Source organism: Rhinoderma darwinii, chromosome 4 (assembly GCF_050947455.1).
Source record: "Rhinoderma darwinii isolate aRhiDar2 chromosome 4, aRhiDar2.hap1, whole genome shotgun sequence".
Classification (NCBI taxonomy): Eukaryota; Metazoa; Chordata; class Amphibia; order Anura; family Rhinodermatidae; genus Rhinoderma; species Rhinoderma darwinii.
In genome coordinates this window covers 177,448,130-177,471,728 of record NC_134690.1, presented here as the reverse complement: position 1 = coordinate 177,471,728, position 23,599 = coordinate 177,448,130, and the positions used below count along the sequence as shown (strand labels likewise).

The 23,599-nt window shown below is 40.0% G+C and overlaps 1 protein-coding gene across 1 annotated transcript in view; it reads left to right on the top strand.

Annotated features, from left to right (window-relative positions):
• CSMD1 (CUB and Sushi multiple domains 1) overlaps positions 1-23,599 on the top strand; it is a 1,675,903-nt gene that overhangs the window by 1,473,276 nt on the left and 179,028 nt on the right. The window contains exons 38-41 of the mRNA XM_075861938.1: positions 10,210-10,328; positions 11,038-11,107; positions 18,000-18,116; positions 19,449-19,658. Coding sequence (XP_075718053.1) covers positions 10,210-10,328; positions 11,038-11,107; positions 18,000-18,116; positions 19,449-19,658 — 516 coding nt within the window. The remainder of the gene's footprint in view (positions 1-10,209; positions 10,329-11,037; positions 11,108-17,999; positions 18,117-19,448; positions 19,659-23,599) is intronic.

Genomic DNA, 23,599 nt, shown 5'->3' with positions numbered 1-23,599 from the left:
CTGGGACAAGACGGTCCCCACTCCCACCTCGGATGCGTCAACCTCCACAATAAATGGCTCCTCTTGGTTGGGCTGAATCAGCACGGGGGCCGAGATAAAGCACTTCTTGAGGGTCTCAAAGGCCTGGACGGCCTCAGGGGGCCAATGGAGGACATCAGCAACCTTGCGAGTAAGGTCCGTAAGAGGCTTAGCGACGACCGAGAAGTTGGCAATAAATCTCCTGTAATAGTTGGCGAACCCTAAAAAATACTGTAACGCCTTAAGGGAGGCAGGTTGGACCCATTCCGCCACAGCCTGAACCTTGGCAGTGTCCATGCGGAATTCATGAGGAGTGAGGATTTGACCCAAAAATGGTATCTCCTGTACCCCAAAGACACATTTTTCAGTCTTAGCAAACAGATTATTCTCCCGAAGGACCTGGAGCACCTTCCTGACATGCTCCACATGGGAGGACCAGTCCTTGGAAAACACCAGTATGTCATCAAGGTACACAACAAGAAAATTACCCAGGTAATCTCTCAGGATTTCATTAATAAAATTCTGGAAGACAGCAGGGGCATTACACAACCCAAAGGGCATGACCAGGTATTCGAAATGACCCTCGGGTGTGTTGAACGCAGTTTTCCACTCATCCCCCTCTTTGATGCGGATAAGGTTATATGCCCCCCGTAGATCGAACTTAGAAAACCATTGGGCTCCCTGAACCTGATTAAAAAGATCCGGAATCAAAGGAAGAGGGTACTGGTTCCTTACGGTGACCTTATTCAGGTTACGATAATCAATGCATGGCCTAAGACCACCATCCTTCTTCCCCACGAAGAAGAAGCCAGCACCTACAGGAGAAGTCGAGGGGCGAATGAAACCCTTGGCCAGGCATTCTTGGATATACACCCTCATAGCTTCACGTTCAGGACATGAAAGATTAAATATCCTACCCTTAGGAAGCTTGGCACCAGGCACCAAATCGATGGCGCAATCGTAATCTCTATGGGGGGGCAACACCTCGGAGGCCTCCTTAGAAAACACATCGGCGAAGTCCTGAACAAACTCAGGAAGCGTGTTTACCTCCTCCCGGGGAGAAATAGAGTTAACAGAAAGACATGACATCAGACATTCACTACCCCATTTGGTGAGATCCCCAGTATTCCAATCAAACGTGGGATTATGCAACTGCAACCAGGGAAGACTTAATACCAGATCGGACGATAATCCCTGCATCACCAGTACAGAGCACTGCTCCAAATGCATGGAGCCAACCAGGAGTTCAAAAACAGGAGTATGCTGAGTAAAATAACCATTAGCAAGAGGAGTGGAGTCGATACCTACTACAGGGATAGGATAAGGTAAATCAATAAAAGGCATTTTTAGAGACATAGCAAATTCCACAGACATGATATTAGCAGATGAGCCAGAATCCACGAAAGCACTGCCCGTGGCAGACCGGCCAGCAAACGAGACCTGAAAGGGAAGCAACATTTTATTGCGTTTCACATTAACGGGAAATACCTGTGCGCCCAAGTGACCTCCCCGATGATCACTTAGGCGCGGAAGTTTTCCGGCTTTTTATTCTTGCGCCTGGGACAGGTGTTCAATAGATGCTTGTCGTCCCCACAGTAGAAGCAGAGACCATTCATTCTGCGAAACTCCCTACATTGTCGAGGGGACATGGAGGCCCCGAGTTGCATAGGTACCTCCGAGTCCTCCGTGGAGGGGCGAGGAGACGGGACCTCGGGGGGGATCGCAGAAAAGTCAGAGGGGAGCACATTGAAACGTTCAAGCTGACGTTCCCTGAGACGTCGGTCAAGTCGTACTGCTAGGGCCATAACCTGTCAGATAATCCTAACCTAAACTGGCACCTTAGGGCCGGGTCGTTCCACCGAGAAGCTACGCACCACTTTCTAAAATCAGAACAGTATTCCTCAACCGGTCTCCTACCCTGACGTAAGGTCACCAGCTGACTCTCGGCCAAAGCAGTCCTGTCAGTCTCGTCGTAAATGAGTCCGAGGGCAGAGAAAAAACGATCAACAGAGGAAAGTTCAGGGGCGTCAGGAGCCAAGGAGAAGGCCCACTCTTGGGGCCCTTCCTGGAGTCGGGATATGATGATACCCACCCGCTGGTTCTCGGAACCTGAGGAGTGGGGTTTTAGGCGGAAATACAGTCTGCAACTCTCCCGGAAGGAGAGAAACGTCTCACGGTCCCCTGAGAACCGGTCAGGTAACTTGAGGTCGGGTTCTAGAGGTGAGGTGAGGGGTACTACCAAGGCAGCGTCACCCTGGTTGACCCTCTGGGCCAGGGCCTGGACCTGTAGGGAGAGGCCCTGCATCTGCTGGGTCAGGGTCTCAAGGGGGTCCATGATAGCGTCAGCGTAGGAGAAATGGTAGATTAGGTATGGGCTTGTAATTATGTAATGGCAGGAAGGAGGTCAAGGGAAAGTGAGCCCTAATCTACCCACCACCCTGTCCCTGCCTACTTGCAACGACCCGCCCTAGGCGACGGGGTACAACTGGGCGGCGGTCCCTACGCTGTCTAAGTGCACGGGAGAACAAACAGGGAACACGCAAGGGAAGGGGCAGTAGCCCACGGAACGCCGCGAGGAAACGGAGCGGTGAATGAGTAGTCAGGACCAGGATGAAGTGGAGTATACCAACGTGAGCACGGAGAAGGAAGCAAGCCAGGGGCAAAGCGAAGCAGGTTAAGCGGAACTGCAGCAAGGCAGAAGCACGGCAGAAGCAGGCTGAAGCAAGCAGCAGTGGGGCCAGGAATCCAGAAGAATTACAAGCACTGAGGAAGAGAACACGGCAGGTAATAAAGGACAGGGGGCGGAGCTAACTCCGACTGACCAGGCCGCGATAGGCTCTCCCACTCCTGAGCCTGCCACCCTGGTTTGTGGGAGCCGGTGTCAGTCTAAGAGGTCTGGCCTCAGGTGTGGATTGATTAATCCCAGGAGTATACCTAGACGTAGTACCTGGCAGATCCCTAACACAGGGCTTATTTTTTGTATTTTTGCACCTCCCTGTTCGCCCTGCTGCCACTGAGTGTCAATCAGTGACCGCCATCACTGATCAGCATCCGTGGTCATTTTTCTTGATGTAAGGTTTTTTCTCATCTTTTTCTACCCGCACAATTTCAATGTGTGCTTCCTGTGGCCGCTTAGCGTTGATCAGTGACCATTATCACTAATCGGCATCTCTGCTCAATTATAGGCGCAGGTTTTTATTTTTTTGCCTTTTTTTTTTACTGCACCTTATTTTGTCTTGCACCCTGTGGCCACTGAGTCCTGAGTCTAATAATCAGCCTTAGTGGTAATTTGTTTATGCAGGTTTTTTTTTTGCCCTTTTTTTTGTTTTTATAAAACTGTAAAAAAAAAAAAGAGTAGCGTTAGGGCATTAGAGTAGCGTCCGTTTTGTAAAAAAAATATATAGCAGAAGTTATAGCTATATATTTTTTATACAGTTTGAGTAAATTTACAGCTTCTAGTTAGCGTCCATTTAGTGACGGACATTCAGTTTTTTTAACTGAAGTTTGTTCACTAAATTTTTGATAGCGTAGCGATAGTTAGTGTAAATTTATAGCGTTATAGTGAGCGTCCTTTTAGTGACGGACATTCAGGTTTTTTTTAACTGAAGTTCGTTCACTAAACTTTTGATAGCGTAGCGACAGTTTTAGCAAAAATTTACAGCTTATAGTTAGCGTCCGTTTAGTGACGGACATTCAGTTTTTTTTAACTGAAGTTCGGTCACTAAATTTTTGATAGCGTAGCGACAGTTTTAGTATAAATTTACAGCTTATAGTTAGGGTCAGTTAGTGACGGACATTACGGTTTTTTTAACTGAAATTCGGTCACTAGATTTTTGAGAGCGTAGCGACAGTTTTAGTATAAATTTACAGATTATAGTTAGCGTCCGTTTAGTGACGGACATTCAGTTTTTTTTAACTGAAGTTCGTCACTAAATTTTTGATAGCGTACTGACACAGTTGTAGCTCAATTTTTTTTACAGTTCTATATAGAACGTGCGGTAAATTTCTTTCTCCTAAATTTTTCTTATTCTTCTTTTTCTTCTCTTCCTTTTTTTTTTTCCTAAAAAATTTCATATACACGTGTAAAAGCACAACATACACAACCACCTCTATAAAAATAAATTGAGTATTACACGTGTTGAAGCACTACATACCCCCTAATAAAAATGTCCCAATCATCTCAAAGGGTCTATTAAGCCAGCGAGGGAGAAGAGGAAATTGCCCCATTCCTATTGACCTCCTGATCATCATCCTCATCCAGTGATGAGGAACCCTGGCAAAGACGACCCAGGACATCAGCTGAGGCAACCCCCCAAATGAGTGATACCATGTGGAACCCACCCCCTGATAATTATGAGCCTCATATTCCGGACTTCACAGGGAGCTCAAGAATTTGATTGGAGACTGTAGGCCTCGCAGAAATAGACTATTTCAAGCTCTTTTTCTCTGAGGATTTTGTTAATTTAATGGTGGCCCAGACAAATTTATACACCCAGCAATTTTCAGCCCAAAACCCCATGTCATCATTTGCTAGGTGGACCCCCATAGAGGCAGCGGATGATGACATTTTCGGTCCTTGTCCTACATATGGGCTTATTAAAAAAGCCAGAGATTAGGCAATACGGGAGTGTGGACATTTTATACAGCACCCCATTTTACCGCATGGCAATGACTCGGACACGTTTTGAAATAATTCTGAAATTTTTGCATTATAATGATAATGCACAGTGCCCGCCCCGTGATGACCCCACATACGATCGCCTATTCAAAATCAGTCCAATGATTGATTATTTCTGCACCAAATTTCAAGAAGTGTACACCCCCGAAAAGAACATAGCAATAGACGAGTCCCTTGTAAATTTTAAGGGGAGACTAAAATTCCGCCAATACCTGCCAAGCAAGAGGGTGAGGTATGGAATTAAAATGTACAAACTGTGCGAGAGCAGCTCAGGGTACACCTACAAGTTTAGGGTTTATGAAGGGAAGGACACCAGGACAGAACCGCCAGTATGACCCCCTGTCATGGGAGTTAGTGGAAAAATAGTGTGTGATTTGGTGCACCCACTGCTAGACCAGGGTTATCACCTTTACGTGGATAACTTCTATACCGGCATCCCACTATTTAAATGACTCTCCACCAGAAGTACTGCTGCATGTGGCACCGTGCTCAAAAACCAGAGAGGCCTCTCTAAAATCTGATTGGGAAACCCCTAAGAAAGGGAGAAAGCAGGGCACTACAAAATGATAACATGTCGCTGGTCAAGTATAAGGACAAGAGGGACGTCCTTATGTTGACCACAATAGATGATAGCGGCAGCACCCCTGTCCCTGTCCGAGATTGCACTACAATGACCCCCAAGCCAGATTGCCTCCTCGGCTACATTAATTACATGGGAGGGGTTGATCTCTCTGATCAAGTACTGAAGCCGTACAGTGCCATGCGTAAAACAAAGGTGTGGTAGAAAAAGCTGGCCATGCACATGGTACAGATGGAATTGTATAACTCTTATGTGCTATACCAATGTGCAGGCCAGACAGGGACATTCCTTCAGTTTCAAGAGGCGGTCATCAAGGCCCTTGTATTTGGGAACCAGGAAGGGGAGGGCCCCATGACTTCTAGAAGCGATGGTCCACGTACTGTACCAGGACAACATTTTCCTGGCGAAATCCCCTCCACTGGTAAAAAGGGAAGGAACCAAAAAAGGTGTAAAGTGTGTTACAAAAGGGGGAGAAGATGAGACACAACTTATCATTGTGAAACCTGCCCCAACAAACCTGGCCTGTGCATAAAGGAGTGCTTCAATGTTTATCACACATCCATGGATTTTAATTGACACATTTTTTTTAAATACTCACTATACCCCTAGATAAATTCCTTGAGGGGTGTAGTTTCCCACATGGAGTCACTCTTGGGGGTTTCCACTGTTTTGGCCTCTCAGGGGCTTTGCAAATGTGACGTGGCCTCAGCAAACCATTCTGGTTAAATTTGAACTCCAAATGGTGCTCTTTCCTTCTGAGCCCTGCTGTGTGTCCAAACAGCCGTTCATAACCAAATATGGTATATTGTTTTACTCGAAAGAAACTGCTCTACAAATGTTGTGGTGCTTTTTCTCCTTCATTTTATGTGGAACTGAATAAAAACATAGCTAAACCTACATTTTATTTGAAAAAAAATGTCGATTTTCATTTCACGGCCTACTTCCAATAATTTTTGCAAAAAACCTGTTGGGTCAAAATGCTCACTATACCCATAGATAATTTCCTTGAGGGGTGTAGTTTCCCAAATGGAGTCACATTTGGGGGATTCCCACTGTTTTGGCCTCTCAAGGGCTTTGCAAATATGACATGGCCTCCACAAAACATTCCGGTCAAATTTGAACTCCAAATGGTGCTCTTTCCCTTCTGAAAACCTACCTATTTGAAAAAAATGTAGATTTTCATTTTCACGGCCTACTTCCAATAATTTCTGCAAAAAACCTGTATGGTCAAAATGCTCACTATACCCATAGATAATTTACTCAAGGGTTATAGTTTCCAAAATGGGGTCACTTGTGGGGGGTTTCCACTTTTTTGTCCCCTCAGGGGCTTTGCAAATGCAACATGGCCTCCGCAAACCATTACTGCTAATATTGAGCTCCAAAAGCCAAATGGCGCTCTTTCCTTCTAAGCCCTGCCGTGTGTCCAAACAGCCGTCTATGACCACATGTGGGGTACTGTTTTACTCGGGTGAAACTGCTCGACAAATGTTGTGGTGTTTTTTCTCCTTTAGTCCTTGTGGGAATGAAAATAAATGAGCTAAACCTACGTTTTATTGGGAAAAAAATTTAGATTTTCATTTTCACGTCCTACTTACAATAATTTCTGCAAAAAACCTTTGGGGTCAAAATGCTCACTATACCCCTAGATAATTTCCTCAAGGGGTGTAGTTTCCAAAATGGTGTCACTTGTGGGGGGTTTCTACTGTTTTGGCACCGCACGAGCCCTTCAAACCTTAAATGGTGCCTAAAGTATATTCTAATAAAAACAAGGCCCCAAAATCCTCTAGGTGCTCCTTTGTTTCTAAGGCCGGTGCTTCAGTCCATAAGCATGCTAGGGCCACATGTGGGATATTTCTTAAAACTGCAGAACCTGGGCAATAAATATTGAGTTGCATTTCTTTGGTAAAACTTTCTGTGTTACAAAAAAAAGTGGATTAAAAATGAATTTCTGCAAAAAAAAAAAGAAATTTGTAAATTTCACCACTACATTGCTTTAATTCCTGTGAAACGTCTAAAGGGTTAAGAAACTTTCTAAATGCTGTTTTAAATATTTTGAGGGGTGAAGTTTTTAAAATGGGGTGACTTATTGGGGTTTGTAATATATAAGGACATCAAAGCTACTTCAGAACTGAACTGGCCCCTGTAAAAATAGCCTTTTGACATTTTCTTGAAAATGGGAGAAATTGCTGCTAAAGTTCCAAGCCTAGTAACGTCCTAGAAAAATTATAGGATGTTCAAAAAACAATGCCAATTTAAAGTAGACATATGGGGGATGTTAATTAGCAACAATTTTGTGTGGTATAACTGCCTGTCTTACAAGCAGATACATATAAATTTAGAAAAATGCAAATTTTTTCAATTTTTCGCTACATTTCGGTGTTTTTTACAATTAAATACTGAACCTATCAAGCAAATGTTGCCAGTATCATAAAGTCCAATGTGTCACGAGAAAATAAAATTAGAATCGCTTGGATAGGTGAAAGTATTCCAAAGTTATTACCACATAAATTGAAACATGTCAGATTTGAAAAATGAGCCTCTGTCAGGAACGTCAAAAGTGGCCAAAGAGGGAAGGGGTTAATCCGGCCCTAGCTCTGTTCATATCAGCGTTGTGTTCCATTCCATCTGGGTTTCAGTGTTTTTTATGGAAAGAAAAATAGTCGGGGACTCGCAAGACATTGTGAGCCTGCCCATTGGTGTAGGACAGTCTGCCTGATCTAATGGTATGGGCCTACTAAAACTCTGTAATCCAGCATGGTGCACTACATGTAACCATGTGAATGACACCCTATAGAAGCCTTATTTGTGTGCAATTGTAATGCTAAGAAGCCCCTCTCATGAATAATAGGTGTGTGAGGAGTGGATGGTCATCAGTATTTTGCAAATATGCTACCCTACTCATATAAGATTGTGGCTTTTCTGCATCATGATGGGAATTGGCCTTTAAACCGCCCTTGTATCAGTAAGTATGGCCTTTTTCTGTGGTTTTGAGTACATTTTATCCCATTTTCTGTGATTTGTTTGAAAACATTGGGACCCTGAAGGAAATCTGACAAATCCTCTTACAAGTTAAAGGTGTCCATCAGGATTTGTTGGGTTTTAAATTAAAACAGATCTGTCAAACTGGCCATGACTTCGTTAACAAAGAAAGTCGTGATACTAATATGAACAGAGCCTAATAGAGAAAAAAAAAAAGTATTACAGCCACCTACCAGTTGTTTTTTTTGTATCACATTTTATTATGCTTTTATTCTAGTAGTCACGCTGTTAGAACAGCAAAAAGAATGAACACTGATCTATATAATGTGTTTTAATGGTTTAGGATAAAAAGAATAACCGAAAACAACAATGTGTTATGTGAGAGCAGAGTTTCAATCAGATTGCTTATGTGTTTAACATTTGTATGGTGTTTAAAGATAGCATTACACAACAGTGAATGCTTATAGCATTGTGTCTGGTACCTATTGCAATACAATTGAATATTAGGTTCAATAGAAAGCTTAAGCCAATATAATGCAAACCTTTCTGTAATATGCAGCATTGTTTTTGTTTTTTTTGCTTCCATTTACTCCCTATTTCATAGATATGTTTTTGTTTTTTATATCTTTCATTGAAATATAACAAGATAGCAGGAATATAATAGTAATTAATAGAAAGCAGTTATGTAGGGCTAATTATAATAACATTTAAAAATCAGAGAAATAATAATATCATTGAACACCACATTTTTGAAAAGGTCATTTGCAATGTTTCATGAAACGGGCTGAGCACACAAGATCAATGTATGGAGTTGTAAGCACATACAATAAGACGTTTTGTAACGATTGACAGTCTTTAATAATCAACAGTAATTGCTGCATTTTCAGAATGAACTTGTACTGAAACGATTACCTGAATTGTATTTTCAAAATTGTGTGGTAGATGAAAATCTTTACAAACACATTTTTCTTTACTTTTTCAGAAAACAATATTAGTATTTCTTTAAGGCCATTTTCCCATGACAATATTTTAATCTGTATTTTGCATTATAGTATTTGTAAGTCAAAACCTGGAGTGAGTAAAAAATACATAAGGAGGTACAAAACTTTCCATTATACTTTTTCTATTTAGGCTTCACTCCTGGTTTTGGCTTTTTGGTATGCTATACATGACTGGTAGGTGTGGTTCCCACCTCTAGGACCTTCACCTATCTGGTGAATGGAAGTCCAGTGACCCTTGTTTGCTTATTCCCAAATTTTCATACAGTAACCCTCTTCATTGAAGTCTATGGGAGTTACGAAAAGAGTCGACCACCACTGTATGTTGACTGTGGCAGCCAGGAATAGAACAAATAGGGGTCTCCGGACCCCATTCTCCTAATGGTTGATGGTCCCTGACATGGATATGCTGTAAATGCTTAAGATGGAAATATCTTTTTAAGAATTATTCGACTAAAAGAGAACTGTAAACAATATGTAGTAATCTTTTATGAAGAGGTATGTTTTCCAGAGAGCACAGTTTACAAACATGAATTGTTATTCGGCTCCATAACAGATAAGGAGGATTGATATATTTCCACACCACACAATGGGGGAGATTTATTAAAATAGCACTAAGAAAATATGAAGAACTAACCCTTAGCAACAAATCCAATTTTTTATATAAATTTAAAATAGGACCTCTGAAAAATGAGTGCTGGAATTTTATTGGTTGCTGTGGGCAACTTCTCCTTTTTTCCCTTGTCCTAGTTTTGATGAATCCTTACATTTTACAAATGAAAAAGCATTTTGAAACAGTTGGATAACCGTTATAGACTTATTCAATGTTGCAACTTAAACTCTACACTTCATAATTAAAAAGTAAAAAATACTGGTATTTACTGTTAGTGATCGTACAATATATTGTGGCTTTCGGAAAGAAAAATAACTTTGTTCTCTATTATTCATTTCATTAGCTGTTGGACTTACAGCGTGCCCAGAACCATTGATCCCAACCAATGGCATTAAAAATGGGGACAGATACATGGTAAACGATGTGGTATCATTTCAATGTGAGCCTGGGTACACATTACAGGTAGGTTGGCCTTGATAAATAATTAAAAAAAATTATATTTATACCAATATAGAGTGAAAATGTAATAGGGCAGGGAGAAAGCTTTCCGTAAAGGCTCATTGCTCAGTATTGTACGTACTGTATTACAGCACCTATATAAATCTATGGGCCCATACTGTACCTTCATATAACTTAAAATACAAACAAATGGCTTTCTTACAAATTCATATAGAATCTGTATAACATTTGTTGACATGTTCATTTGCATGGTATTATGGAGTATTTTTCTTTAGAAGCACTGAGTTTTGGGGAGAATATAGTGCCATATGGAGGACGCTCATGGAGTGTAATAGTGATTCACTGATCAACAAATTACCTATTAGTAAACAGTATTTGCCCATTTAAAACAATGAAGGCCAGAACATGGATCTGTATTCTGTATTCTGATGTGGCAGAAATACAGATTCATACTTAGAAAATGGATAAGTGACAAGTTCCTGCCACTAAAGAAGTGATACAGTCTTTGAAAACTTCAGAAAAAAGTTCCTAGAACAGCTCTGATGTATTATGATAGGAGAAGATAATTTGTACTGCCGGTAGAGTGGAGGTCTCACGCAGCATGGAAATGGAGGACTCTGATCTGTCACTGCACTATATTCTAGGTTTGGTCATTCTGCACTTTGTTGTAACTTTTTTATGTTCCTGAGCAGTGTTCTTTTCACATCAACAGGGGCATTCACATATATCATGTATGCCTGGGACAGTACGGCGGTGGAATTATCCTTCACCTCTTTGCATTGGTAAGAATATGTACAGTATTTTTCTCAGCATTTAATAGTCAAATTGTTCTTAACGTTGATAATATTTGCACTGATGTACCATCCAAAAAAGAGAAGATAATGTGTATGAACAATAATAAAGGTTCAGCCAAAATGGAATTATGGGATTACTCATCTCAATAAAGACAAATAACTATAGTACAATATGTTTGAAATACACTAAATTAATAATAATAATAATAATAAGACTTCAAGGCTATGTACACCTTTGCAACCAATTTGTATCGATCCATTGCATCTAAATTAAAAAATATAGAAAGTCTGCAAATCATTAAAAATCTTCTTCCATTTTGTGTCTACAGCTACAGTAGATTTATGTGTGTTTATGGTTAAAGATTACAAGCAAACTCTGTATTATCTGATCCTGTAGTCATATTAGAGTCCATCTGCCTCTTACTTTTTACTAACCTACCAAATATGTGTTGGCAAGAAGAAAGAATTAAAGTGTTTCTGTCAGACATTAATCCTGCCCTGTCTGAGGTCAGCATAAAGTAGTGACAGACACACTGATTTCATCATTCTGTCACCTAGTCAGTAATCTGTAGTAGTTTTGGAAAATTAACAAGTTATACTTGTGGCGTGCGTCTTGCAATGTAGGGCTTGGGTCCAATGATATGCACACTTCGCGCCCTCAAAGGCAGCATAAGTATCTGACAGATACATTTTAAGGATCAGACTCAGGGCCGCATCTACCATGAGGCGAGTTGAGCACCTCGCCTAAAGACGGCAACATCATGAGGTGGGGGGAGGAGCGGCAGTTTGCGAGTCTAGCCTCTGGGCTCTCAGATAATCTGACTCGGCATAGTGAGTGGAGCACACAGGCACAGCAGACATGTGAACAATGTACTGCTTTCTCACTTATTCCCTCCTCTAAAGCAGCATCAGAGCAGCTACAGGTCTGTCTCTTCCACCACAGCTTTGTGGAACCTGCAGTGTGGCAGCATGGGGGCTGACAACATAAAGCGGAGGCAGAATGGTGTCAGCACTCAAGTTTGCTTAGATCCTCCTTCCTTTTCCTGTCTACACTGCTGCTTTAAGATTAGATAGCAGACAGCCAAGACGGGCAGCGGGAGATGACAGGCTTCAGAGACATGTGCAGGCAGAGGGCAGGTCAGACTGAGGTTATGATAACAATTTAGGAAAAAGCACGAGGGGTTGGGCAATTTCTGATCTCTGTCCAGTACAGTCTGTAGTCCCCTACCTTTTGTCTGCCCTGACTACTGAATCTCCTCCTCCTGTCTGCCCCGACTACTGAATCTCCTCCTCCTGCCTGCCCTGACTACTGAATCTCCTCCTCCTGTCTGCCCGACTACTGAATCTCCTCCTCCTGTCTTCCGCGACTACTGAATCTTTTCCTCCTGTCTGCCCCGACTACGGAATCTCCTCCTCCTGTCTGCCCCGACTACTGAGTCTCCTCCTCCTGTCTGCCCCGACTACTGAATCTCCTCCTCCTGTCTGCCCCGACTACTGAATCTCCTCCTCCTGTCTGCCTCGACTACTGAATCTCCTCCTGTCTGCCCCGACTACTGAATCTCCTCCTTCTGTCTGCCCTGACTACTGAATCTCCTCCTCCTGTCTGCCCTGACTACTGAATCTCCTCCTCCTGTCTGCCCCGACTACTGAATCTCCTCCTCCTGTCTGCCCCGACTACTGAATCTCCTCCTCCTGTCTGCCCCGACTACTGAATCTCCTCCTCCTGTCTGCTCCGACTACTGAATCTCCTCCTCCTGTCTGCCCCGACTACTGAATCTCCTCCTCCTGTCTGCCCGACTACTGAATCTCCTCCTCCTGTCTTCCGCGACTACTGAATCTTTTCCTCCTGTCTGCCCCGACTACGGAATCTCCTCCTCCTGTCTGCCCCGACTACTGAATCTCCTCCTCCTGTCTGCCCCGACTACTGAATCTCCTCCTCCTGTCTGCCCCGACTACTGAATCTCCTCCTCCTGTCTGCCTCGACTACTGAATCTCCTCCTGTCTGCCCCGACTACTGAATCTCCTCCTTCTGTCTGCCCTGACTACTGAATCTCCTCCTCCTGTCTGCCCTGACTACTGAATCTCCTCCTCCTGTCTGCCCCGACTACTGAATCTCCTCCTCCTGTCTGCCCCGACTACTGAATCTCCTCCTCCTGTCTGCCTCGACTACTGAATCTCCTCCTGTCTGCCCCGACTACTGAATCTCCTCCTTCTGTCTGCCCTGACTACTGAATCTCCTCCTCCTGTCTGCCCTGACTACTGAATCTCCTCCTCCTGTCTGCCCCGACTACTGAATCTCCTCCTCCTGTCTGCCCCGACTACTGAATCTCCTCCTCCTGTCTGCCCCGACTACTGAATCTCCTCCTCCTGTCTGCCCTGACTACTGAATCTCCTCCTCCTGTCTGCCCCGACTACTGAATCTCCTCCTCCTGTCTGCTCCGACTACTGAATCTCCTCCTCCTGTCTGCCCCGACTACTGAATCTCCTCCTCATGTCTGCCTCGACTACTGAATCTCCTCCTGTCTGCCCCGACTACTGAATCTCCTCCTTCTGTCTGCCCTGACTACTGAATCTCCTCCTCCTGTCTGCCCCGACTACTGAATCTCCTCCTCCTGTCTGCCCCGACTACTGAATCTCCTCCTCCTGTCTGCCCCGACTACTGAATCTCCTCCTCCTGTCTGCCCTGACTACTGAATCTCCTCCTCCTGTCTGCCCCGACTACTGAATCTCCTCCTCCTGTCTGCTCCGACTACTGAATCTCCTCCTCATGTCTGTCCTGACTACTGAATCTCCCCCTCCTATCTATTTCATAACAATCTACTCATTTGTCTGTCTATGATTCTCATATCTTTCTAAATAATAATGACATACGATAGATAAATATGTTTAATTCTAAATTTTAGTTTTAATTTTAGACTATGTTAGGGTTTGCTCCATTAGGTACTAGATCATTCATGTCAAAATTAATGTAGTTAGCTGTGCAATTTTTTTGCAGTAAAAAAAATAAAATAAACCTGTCAAAGCCAATAGAAGTCAGTAGGATTCATCAGGATCAACTAATTATATTCGCCATGACTTCTGTTATTAGGGGAGCCATGATGGAGCCTTATGACTTATTAATAACACATTTAGGGTATGCCATAAACACGCACAATACCTGTTTTTCTCCCCCCAAAAAATAAAACCTATGCCAACAATATACAAAAGTGTATTTAATTGTGTGCCTATGTAGTTGCACACAATATGTCTACCTGACCATCATTGTAAAAAAACAAACTGTACCATAGCATATACGTTTTATTGCGGTACTGAATATAGTGGTAGATTTCACATTCAATACTGTCAAAAAACAGTATGCAGATGTTCAACTATGAATCTTATTCCAATAGAAGACTCTTTCGGCATGCGTCTCATAGAAACCTATAGGAACGTTACAGGATACATACGAATATTTTTTCCTGCTAGTCAAACATTTCTTTCTGATGTTCAGTAGCCCATAAATATGTTGTGAATAAAGATAAATGTCTGAGATGGGAATATCTTTAAGTAACTTGTCAATGTGAGGAAGGCCTCCGAATATTCGTTGTAATTTATGCACTTATCTGTTTTTGGGCTTGAACTGCATATACATTTATTTTATCCATTGTTTTTTTAGACACAAATGAAAAAAAACTGCATGTGGTAAAAAGAAAAAAAAGGAATACTGACAGACAAACAGAAATGTCAAATCAGTTCTCATTGACATACATCGTAACAAAAAAAATGGACATAATCTGCTATTCTTAAAGGGAGTCGCTATATTCTTGCCTGTCCATTTTAGTAGTGGATGACAGTTTATTTAGTAAATCTTTTATATAAAGATAGTAAAAATGTTTTAGACAGACAGATGTGACTCTTACCTTAAAAGAGACAAAACATTCATTTTTATGCCACCTATTTTTTTCCTATCTTCATAGAAAAAGAAAAAAGATGCAAAATAAACATATAGCATAATGTGAACCCACACAGGCTTGTGTGCACACTGGAGTTCCTTTGAGCTCAAGCTGGGCGCCGTTTCAGTCTTCGCCTCAGGCGGCAGTATAGCTAGAATCGACCCTGATCAGACTACATCGCTTTTTGTTTGTAGTCTTTAACCATGAAGTTACATAGGTCTACATAGGAACTGTGGACACAAAACACTAGGATATTTGTAATCAAGTTTAATTGTTAAATTTAGATTCATTGGAGCAATAATAAAAAAAAATGGATGCAAAAATGAACATAGCCTTTACTACATATCGCAATGGATAAGAATTATTAAAGAGTTCTTAATCAGATAAAAACGACAAAAAAATGATTCAATGGGCAACCTTCTTTTTTCGGTGAAGGAAAAGTAGATGCATGTTAGGTTCATCAGCATTATAAAGTCAACCAAGGGCACATTCATCTGCAATCTTATTAATTTCTTATACTTAGAATTGCTTCCACCTTTATTACCAACTACTTCTATTAATTTTCCAAAATTTGTTTTTTCATGTGTAAACACTTTTTCTCTCGCTAATTTCCAATTACCCAAAATTACTTTTTGTCACTACCAAATCTATATAAATTCATATATTAACATTATTTTTATGGTCGTTGAAGTTTAATTTTTATAATTCAGAGCTTCAAACCCCTTGCATAGACTGAATGTAATTGATAAAATTTACTAGCCTGCAGCTACCAATAAGGGACGTTTAGGAGATTATTACATATGATTTATGAATTGAGCTGAGTACTAAAACAGTATGCACTAAGCTCCTATCTCTGCATCCCTCTGCCATGGATCTGCCACTTTAGGGTCTACTCTGTCTTGTCTCAACATGGCTGCAGCGCTTCTTGAACTACGAATCTGAGACATTCCCACTGTTTTCAGATTGGCCAGTTCTGTCTTAGACTCAGTCTGCGAAGCACTCTGGCCATTTTGGGACAACACAGAGGGGGCCCCAATGTGGATCCACGGCAGAGGGACGAAACTGGAGGGCACCTGGTAATATTACTAATATTACATATATAACATCATATTTATAATTATGTCCTCAGACTTAAGGGACACTTAATGAAATATGGTAAAAAAAAACAACCTGGGTTCACACTAGTGTTAAGGCCCTATTACACTGGCCAATTTTGGCCGGTGCAGCGAGCGGCGATTAACGATAAAGCTCGTTGATCGGCGCTCGTTTGCTCATGTCAAAAGGAGCTATGTATGCGGACGAGCTGTCGTTACTCTAATCGCCTGTCCCCATGCATTATTATCATGTCGGCAGCGCGTCTCCCTGTTTACACAAGGAGACATGATGCCGACAACGATAATATTTAACTTTTTTTAAACGTACGATCAGCCGATGAAGGAGTGTTTGCTCGTTTACACAGGGAAATTATCGGCAACGAGCGTTCTATGAACAATAATTTGCCCGATAATTGCTCAGTGTAAAACCACCTTTAGTTTTACACATATTTAGGCAATCAGGGCACGTGCCCAGGGTGTCAAGGAGTTGCCAACAAGCCACTTTTCTTTGGACAGGAGATTTAGATAAAGGAGTAAGGTAGCTAACTAAATTTATGCCTAGGTAAAGTAAAGCCTACCTACCATAACTCTGCACAAGAAATGCGTTGATGGATCGCATTAATCTCTATGATAAACGAAAGCAAAAATGTACTAGTTTACATTAGCTTGTATAAGTTTAGAGTGGATTTAAAAAAATTAAAAAAAAGGATTAAAGAACTGATACCAACTAATATATGCACCGGCTGCAAATCAAGTGTGCAGAAAATAATGGTTTCATGAACATAGCATTAAGGAATCGCTGAATTTCTTAATATTCTCATATAACAAAAAAATTTAAAAATGAACACATTGTTTTAACCTTTAACACAAGTAGGATACTTTTATATGGATGTTAACTTGATTATATTGAAAAGCACTGAAAAATAATGAGTATTATACTCATGATAAGAAAAAATGTTCCTTCCAACATTGCCTTTAATGTCAAAGATGATTAATTATTCCCAAGCAAAAGCCATGGCTAGCTGGTGCTATATTAAAATGTCCTAATGCACAACACAAAATAATTGAAAATACTCAGCATATTGGAAAGGCAGATTGTTGCTAAGCTTGCTTTACATCTGTATAATGTTAAAAGTAAAGCAGGCCAAGAAATATAATGTCACTGAGATTAATAAAATATTCAAAAAAGATTCATAAGAAAGAGCTAGAAAATACATAATACAGTATTATTATTATTATTATTATTATTATTATTATTTTCATTTGTCATAGTATTATTAAAATTTGCAAGCATTTTTATAATTTTAAAAGAAAAAAATAAGGCAAATTAGATGGTGCGTACACAAATATCATAGAGCCCCATAACAAAATGCATAAAAGGCCCAATTCTCATTGAGAGCTCTGCTAAATGTGCTATATCTTTATTAAAGTTAATGTCTACTATACTTTTTTTTATTTGCTCATATATTTTTCATACTATATCTGTATAGAGCTATGTTTCTTTCTTATTTGATAAATGATATAATTCTGGCTGAATGTAGCTAATATTAGGATGAGCTAGCTGCGTATGCATTTACACGGGTAGTTTTGAACTCAATGGGAGCTCTAGAAGTCTTTATGCTTTGAGCGCCCCCTAGTGGTGGCTGGAGGTAACCACTATGACAGTGTCATCGCAATAAGGGGAAGCAGTTAAGTGTAGGCACACCCCCCATCATAGGCTCCAAAGCAGTCACATGGCCTGGCTCTATGGTGGACATTGAATATTAGTTTATACTTTACCTTGAGAATCATACTAAACGATTGCTTAAAGTATTCATGTTATCCTTTAATTGTGTTTTTTTTTTTCTCATTTAGCTAAATGTGGTGGAACATTAACAAATCTGATTGGAGTCATTTTAAGCCCTGGTTTTCCTGGGAACTACCCAAGTAATTTGGACTGCACATGGAAGATTTTATTACCAGTTGGCTTTGGTTTGTATCTTGATTAATACAGTGATAACAACTTTGTTACAGGGTTATAAAGAGCGTAGACACTGAAAACGGGCATTGTTTCTAATAAATACTGAAACGTCAAAGTCAAAACTCCATTCATTATTAAGTAGAATATTATACATGAATGTATTATACTATATGACTGTATTAAAAGCAGGATTATTACGTAAATTTTAAGTAATACACATAGCTTAGGGCCAAATGTTTTATTTTTATGGTTGAGCCATGGCTCATGCAAATGTTAATGCCATACCTACCAAAATTTAAATCTCAAATCGTCACAAAATTATCCAGAAATGCAAAATTGCATAATGTCTGCTCTTTTGTGATCCTGTATGTGGCATAGCCACGTGTTTTAAAGGGAACCTGCCACCAGCATTTCACCTATTAAACCAGCAATACCTGGTGGTAGCGGGTGAAAATCATTTCTATATAACCTATAATTGTCTTCTTAGTTGGCTCTGTAGCTTTAGTATTCAGATTTTTAGTGTTCCCACGCCGTATGCTAATTGGCATAAAAGAGTCATATCTTCATTTGAAAAGAGTCAAATCTTCATTCCTCAAATCTTTCAGAGTTAACCCCGCCTCCTTACTTTTGATTGACAGTTCCTCGCCTTCCCCCAGCACACAAAATCATTCGCTTGTGCATTGCCGTCCTATTCTGGGGTGTGCGTACAACGGGACACCGGATTATTACGCTAAAAAGCACAAAATGTTCGTAGACCGTTATTTACAGTTGGAGGAGGAGTTTAGGAGAGGGGATAACGGCAATAAACTTTTGATAGCAGCGGCCATTGAGGGATATGTAAAGTACAAAAGGTGAAATGCTGGTGACAGGTTCCTTTTAAGCAAGTATGTAACGCTAATGTCTATGACTATAGATCCATAGAGCATGATGCAATCTTTGCACAATGAAAGAAGTTTGAATCAAAGATGGTTCCAAGCATGTTTAGCATATATAAAAACAAACATAATTATTTTTTATTAAGGGAGAATTATAGTAGTATAAATGAAAGGAAAAGGAGTACAACTGAGGTTAAGTTGTTCAATTATGATGGTAAATACATCATGTATAGATTAGTATTTATGAAATACATAGGAGTAGCTCAGTGAATCGTAGAAATAGTAAAAAATTGCACCATAAAATTTTTAAAATTAGGGGTGTCTAACATTGGATATTGTCTGCTTAATCTTCTTTGGATTTTACCATCTTCATTAATTATCAAATGAGTATGTCGTTTTCCATGTTTTTTCTTATGCATTCACGTCACATGTAATTTTCCCTGTAAATCTTGTTTTATCTTTTCATAGGTGCTCACATTCAATTTGAAAATTTTTCAACTGAAGCGAATCATGACATTCTTGAAATTCAAAATGGACCCTCTCATCCAGGGTCTCAGATCGGGCAATTTAGTGGTAATGAACTTCCAATTTCTTTGCTCAGTACGACACATGAAGTTCTTATTCACTTTTTTAGTGATCACTCTGAGAATCGACAAGGATTTAAGCTGGTTTATCAAGGTAAAATACTTTCCTAATCTATTATTGTGCAAAATATTAAAGGGTTATTCCCAATAATGACATTTATGACAAATCCATGTGATATTTTATAAAAGTCTGATAGGTGGGAGTGTCATCTCTGGGACCCCCACTTATTAGGAGAAGGGGGGTTGTGTGACTCCGGTTACGCTGTGAAACGTAGCCATTGCGGCCACATGCAAACAGTTATTTCTCTTGTTGTCTTTGGAGTCTATCTCAAGGCTAAACCAAAGCATAGTCTAGTGAAGATATCAGTATCTATATACTGGACCAAAGCAATCTGATCAAGCCAAAATTAAACAAAGTACAGTAATAAAATACAGTGGGTCAAGAATGGGATGCAATCTTCCTATCATTATGTTGACAGTAAATGGTGCAGACAGGCACAAAAGTGTTGCGCTGATTCTCCAGATGCTGCCCTGAAAGCATGTACAGCAGCTATAGCAGATACAACCTTCATTCAGTATTTCTTTGTTGTAGAAGGGAAGCAGTAGCCTTTCAGTCATTAATGTGCTTGCATTATGCTAGCTGCTTTACCAAATAGTTCTTACCTTCCCTTGCAGGAAGGCAATGATTGCCGTAAGCACAGCCCTGAGATGAAAGTACTGGCCTATACAGGAGTTTTCAAGCAACAATAGTTATGATTTACGGAGGGGCTCACATTATCTGATCGACCAAATTTACTGTATTAAGGGGCTTACGCTTATTCGTGGAAAGAAAATACTGCATTAAGGGGGTTACATTAGGTAATGGGAATATTTTTAATAAGTACGTAGGCTGATACTGGATGGTGGAAGATTATCCTGTATGAGTGTGTACAAACTGAGTGTGTGTGGATTGTGGGGGGGTTACTGTGTGGAATATACTGAATGTGATAACTGAGTCTGGGGGAAAATGGAGGACGTCAGTGCAAACGTAAGACAAGCTGTCTGGGGTGGAAGTTAAGTTGACTGGCACTAGAGTGTGTATATGTGTCTGAGGGGGCTGACAAGAGAAGTATGTAAAATGGCACTGATAGTAGGACCATACCAGAAATAAATGTGGTGAAGTGTACCTGCAGTGATACAGTGTTTTTCACTGGGTAAATTCAAGTTTCTAATGTAGAATTAAAAATGAGTGCTCTATGCTGTCCTTTTTTTTTTCTTTTTTTAGCAGGCTGCATACTCCATTTCAGTATGGGGATAGGAGTCTTGATATGTTATCCAAATAGGGAATTACAAGCTGTATGTGTGTCTGTAAAGTATTGTGATCCCAACAGCATCTGCACTGATTCAAACATGATGTCTCTGCGGTGAGAGGGGTGAGGGGAGGGATAAGTGGAATGTGAGCTATCAGGCTTGTAGAAACAGTGTTCATGACTGGGCCGCAGCTCCACTGCTTCTGGAACATTGTAGACACTGATTCCTGTTATCATGTTAGGAGGAAGGTTCTGTATCACAAACAGATGGTATTTGAAGGGAAAGGCTATACAAAGATACTGCACATAAGGATCTAATAGCCGTGTGAAGTTTGGATTTTTCTCTGGAAGTTCGCTTTGAGCAAAAATGTTTCAAGTTTTAGGTTTCTGTAGGATTTTAGCATAAATCTACAGCACATTCCAAAATCTTTTACATACTGAGCTCCTTCTTGTAGATGTGGTTTGTAACTACCAAGTTTAATCAATGTGTAACTTGCTTAAAGGGTCTTACACCCCTTTTTAAAAAGAAGCCAAACGAGCTGATCTCAGCGAGTCCGATTTCTCTAACCCATGGCAATCAACCGTTATCGCCAGGGAAAGCTGCTGCTAGCCAAGCATTTTGCTGCACTGGAAATGTGGCTATACACGCCAGTCGTTAAAATAAATTGCTGGCCATGTAGCATTGACACACCACATCCGCTGAGGGGGTCATAGTGGGGTGCATACAATGAGTCCCAAGCAGGGGACTCCCCTCTATGACTTCCATATGCCCTAATATATTAAATCTTTAACTAGAATTTCCCCTCAAAAAGTTAACTCATCTTTATCTAAATGATAGCTACTGTTCTATTTGTTGATAAACTAGATGTTGTAAAATGAAGGCAGATGATTAGGAAGAGAGGGAAATTTAAGAACTGCAAGAATATTGTTTGCCTATTGTAGTTATAGAAACAATGATTTCTATTCAAATCTGTACAGCCTCTATTATTTAGATCGCTTTCACAATGACATTTGGAGTAGTATGAAAAGTTGTTCTCTTATATTCTCATTAAATTCGATTCCGTAACCTTTCACATGCAATAAAGATCTCGGCTTCCTTTACAGGCACAATATATTTGCTTATGTTTCTGTACTATACAAAGTTCTTTATAAATACAGGTTGTACAGTTAACAATAGATAACAGGCAGCATTTTTCTTGTTGCAGACATTTCTCTCATCACAAGCTACCGAGAATAGAAATGTGTTTTGGCTAACAATAAAGATTCAGGTCACAAGCAGCAAATATAAAATTGTGCTCTTTTTTTAGTGCAACTCTGGTAATAGCCAGAAGAGTTTTCCATCTTTCTAGAGATGTATTTTTGTATTTCTATCATTGGATGGGAACTACAAAGGGTTAATAATATAATGGATGCCTTACTAATCTGCTCCTTATTACTTGGCTTTTACGTGTTTTTGCTTTTTTTTTCTACATTTCATCTCACATATTCAGCACTTTGTTTTGCTATATTATTTTAAATATGTAATTGAATGTAATTATGGTTTTTTTTAGCTTTTTTTCCCCTTATTCTAAACTATTTAATAAGCACTTATATTATCATTTTGGTATCTTCAAAATAATCTATTTAATTCATATGGGATGGACAAGAACATTTTGTGCTTCAGTAAAAGCTGAAAACATGCTGTTTTATGAGGCATCTTGTTTTTATGGCTCATGCTTCACAAATTCATGTGACTGCTTTGAGGATATTTATATTTTACTAGTTTTATAAATCTAAAAATCTTAATCATGGTCGACAGTGATGCAATATAAATTGTTATCTTTTAAATGTACATTTGATTTACCAGCTGCCATAATTTGAAGAAGATACTTTTAAAGAACTCATGTGGTGATATATTTTGTTATTATCATGCTGAGGAAAACATTACTCTGAAATTGATTATTTAGTTGTATCAAGTGCATTCTGTTGCTTTCATGGTCATTTGGCTACCAGGGATCCACTGGGAATTGCTGATCACTTTTTCCTTTCTTTTTCTTTCTTGAATATTAAGAAAACTATTATGGCATATTTACATGTTTATTATCAAACACGGCACTCGGGGGACTTTCTATAAAATATTACAGAACAATCTATTTTGTATATATTCCCTAATAAATAGTCAGTAAAAAAATAAAGCAAGTCTAAGGGTAGATTTGAACACAGCAGTTTTAGCTGATATTAACCATTGCAATGCAATGTGCAGTAAAAATCTGCTGCAATTCTGCAAGATAGTATGCATGCTTCAGATTTGTAAAAAATCCACACATGACCTGAAATCCGCAGGAATTTTGTCTGTTAGAATTAAATAGGGTTTTTGAAAACCCTATTCACATGTATTGTACTGTACATAATCCAGCCTTATTGGGATCCAACCAAAAATACAGTATAGAAGGAGGAATCCTAACAGATTATAGATGAATGTGCATAGTGTTCATCCCTATTCTGGACTATAGGCTGGCATAATTGGCACTCCGTAGCTTACCGATAAAATATTTGGGTAACCTTAGGGAATTTCATTTTCCTGCAGCTACCCGGATATATTTAAGAATCAAATTTGCTGTTATTGGCAAGAAATTTAAGTAAAGAACTTCTCCAGTCAAAATAATTAATTAAAAGAGCAAAAATGATGTTGTATTTATGACATTCAGGGGTTTCAGTATCCAGGAAAAAGGTTTGTGTACCTAAATGTGTACAATTTCGGTAACCA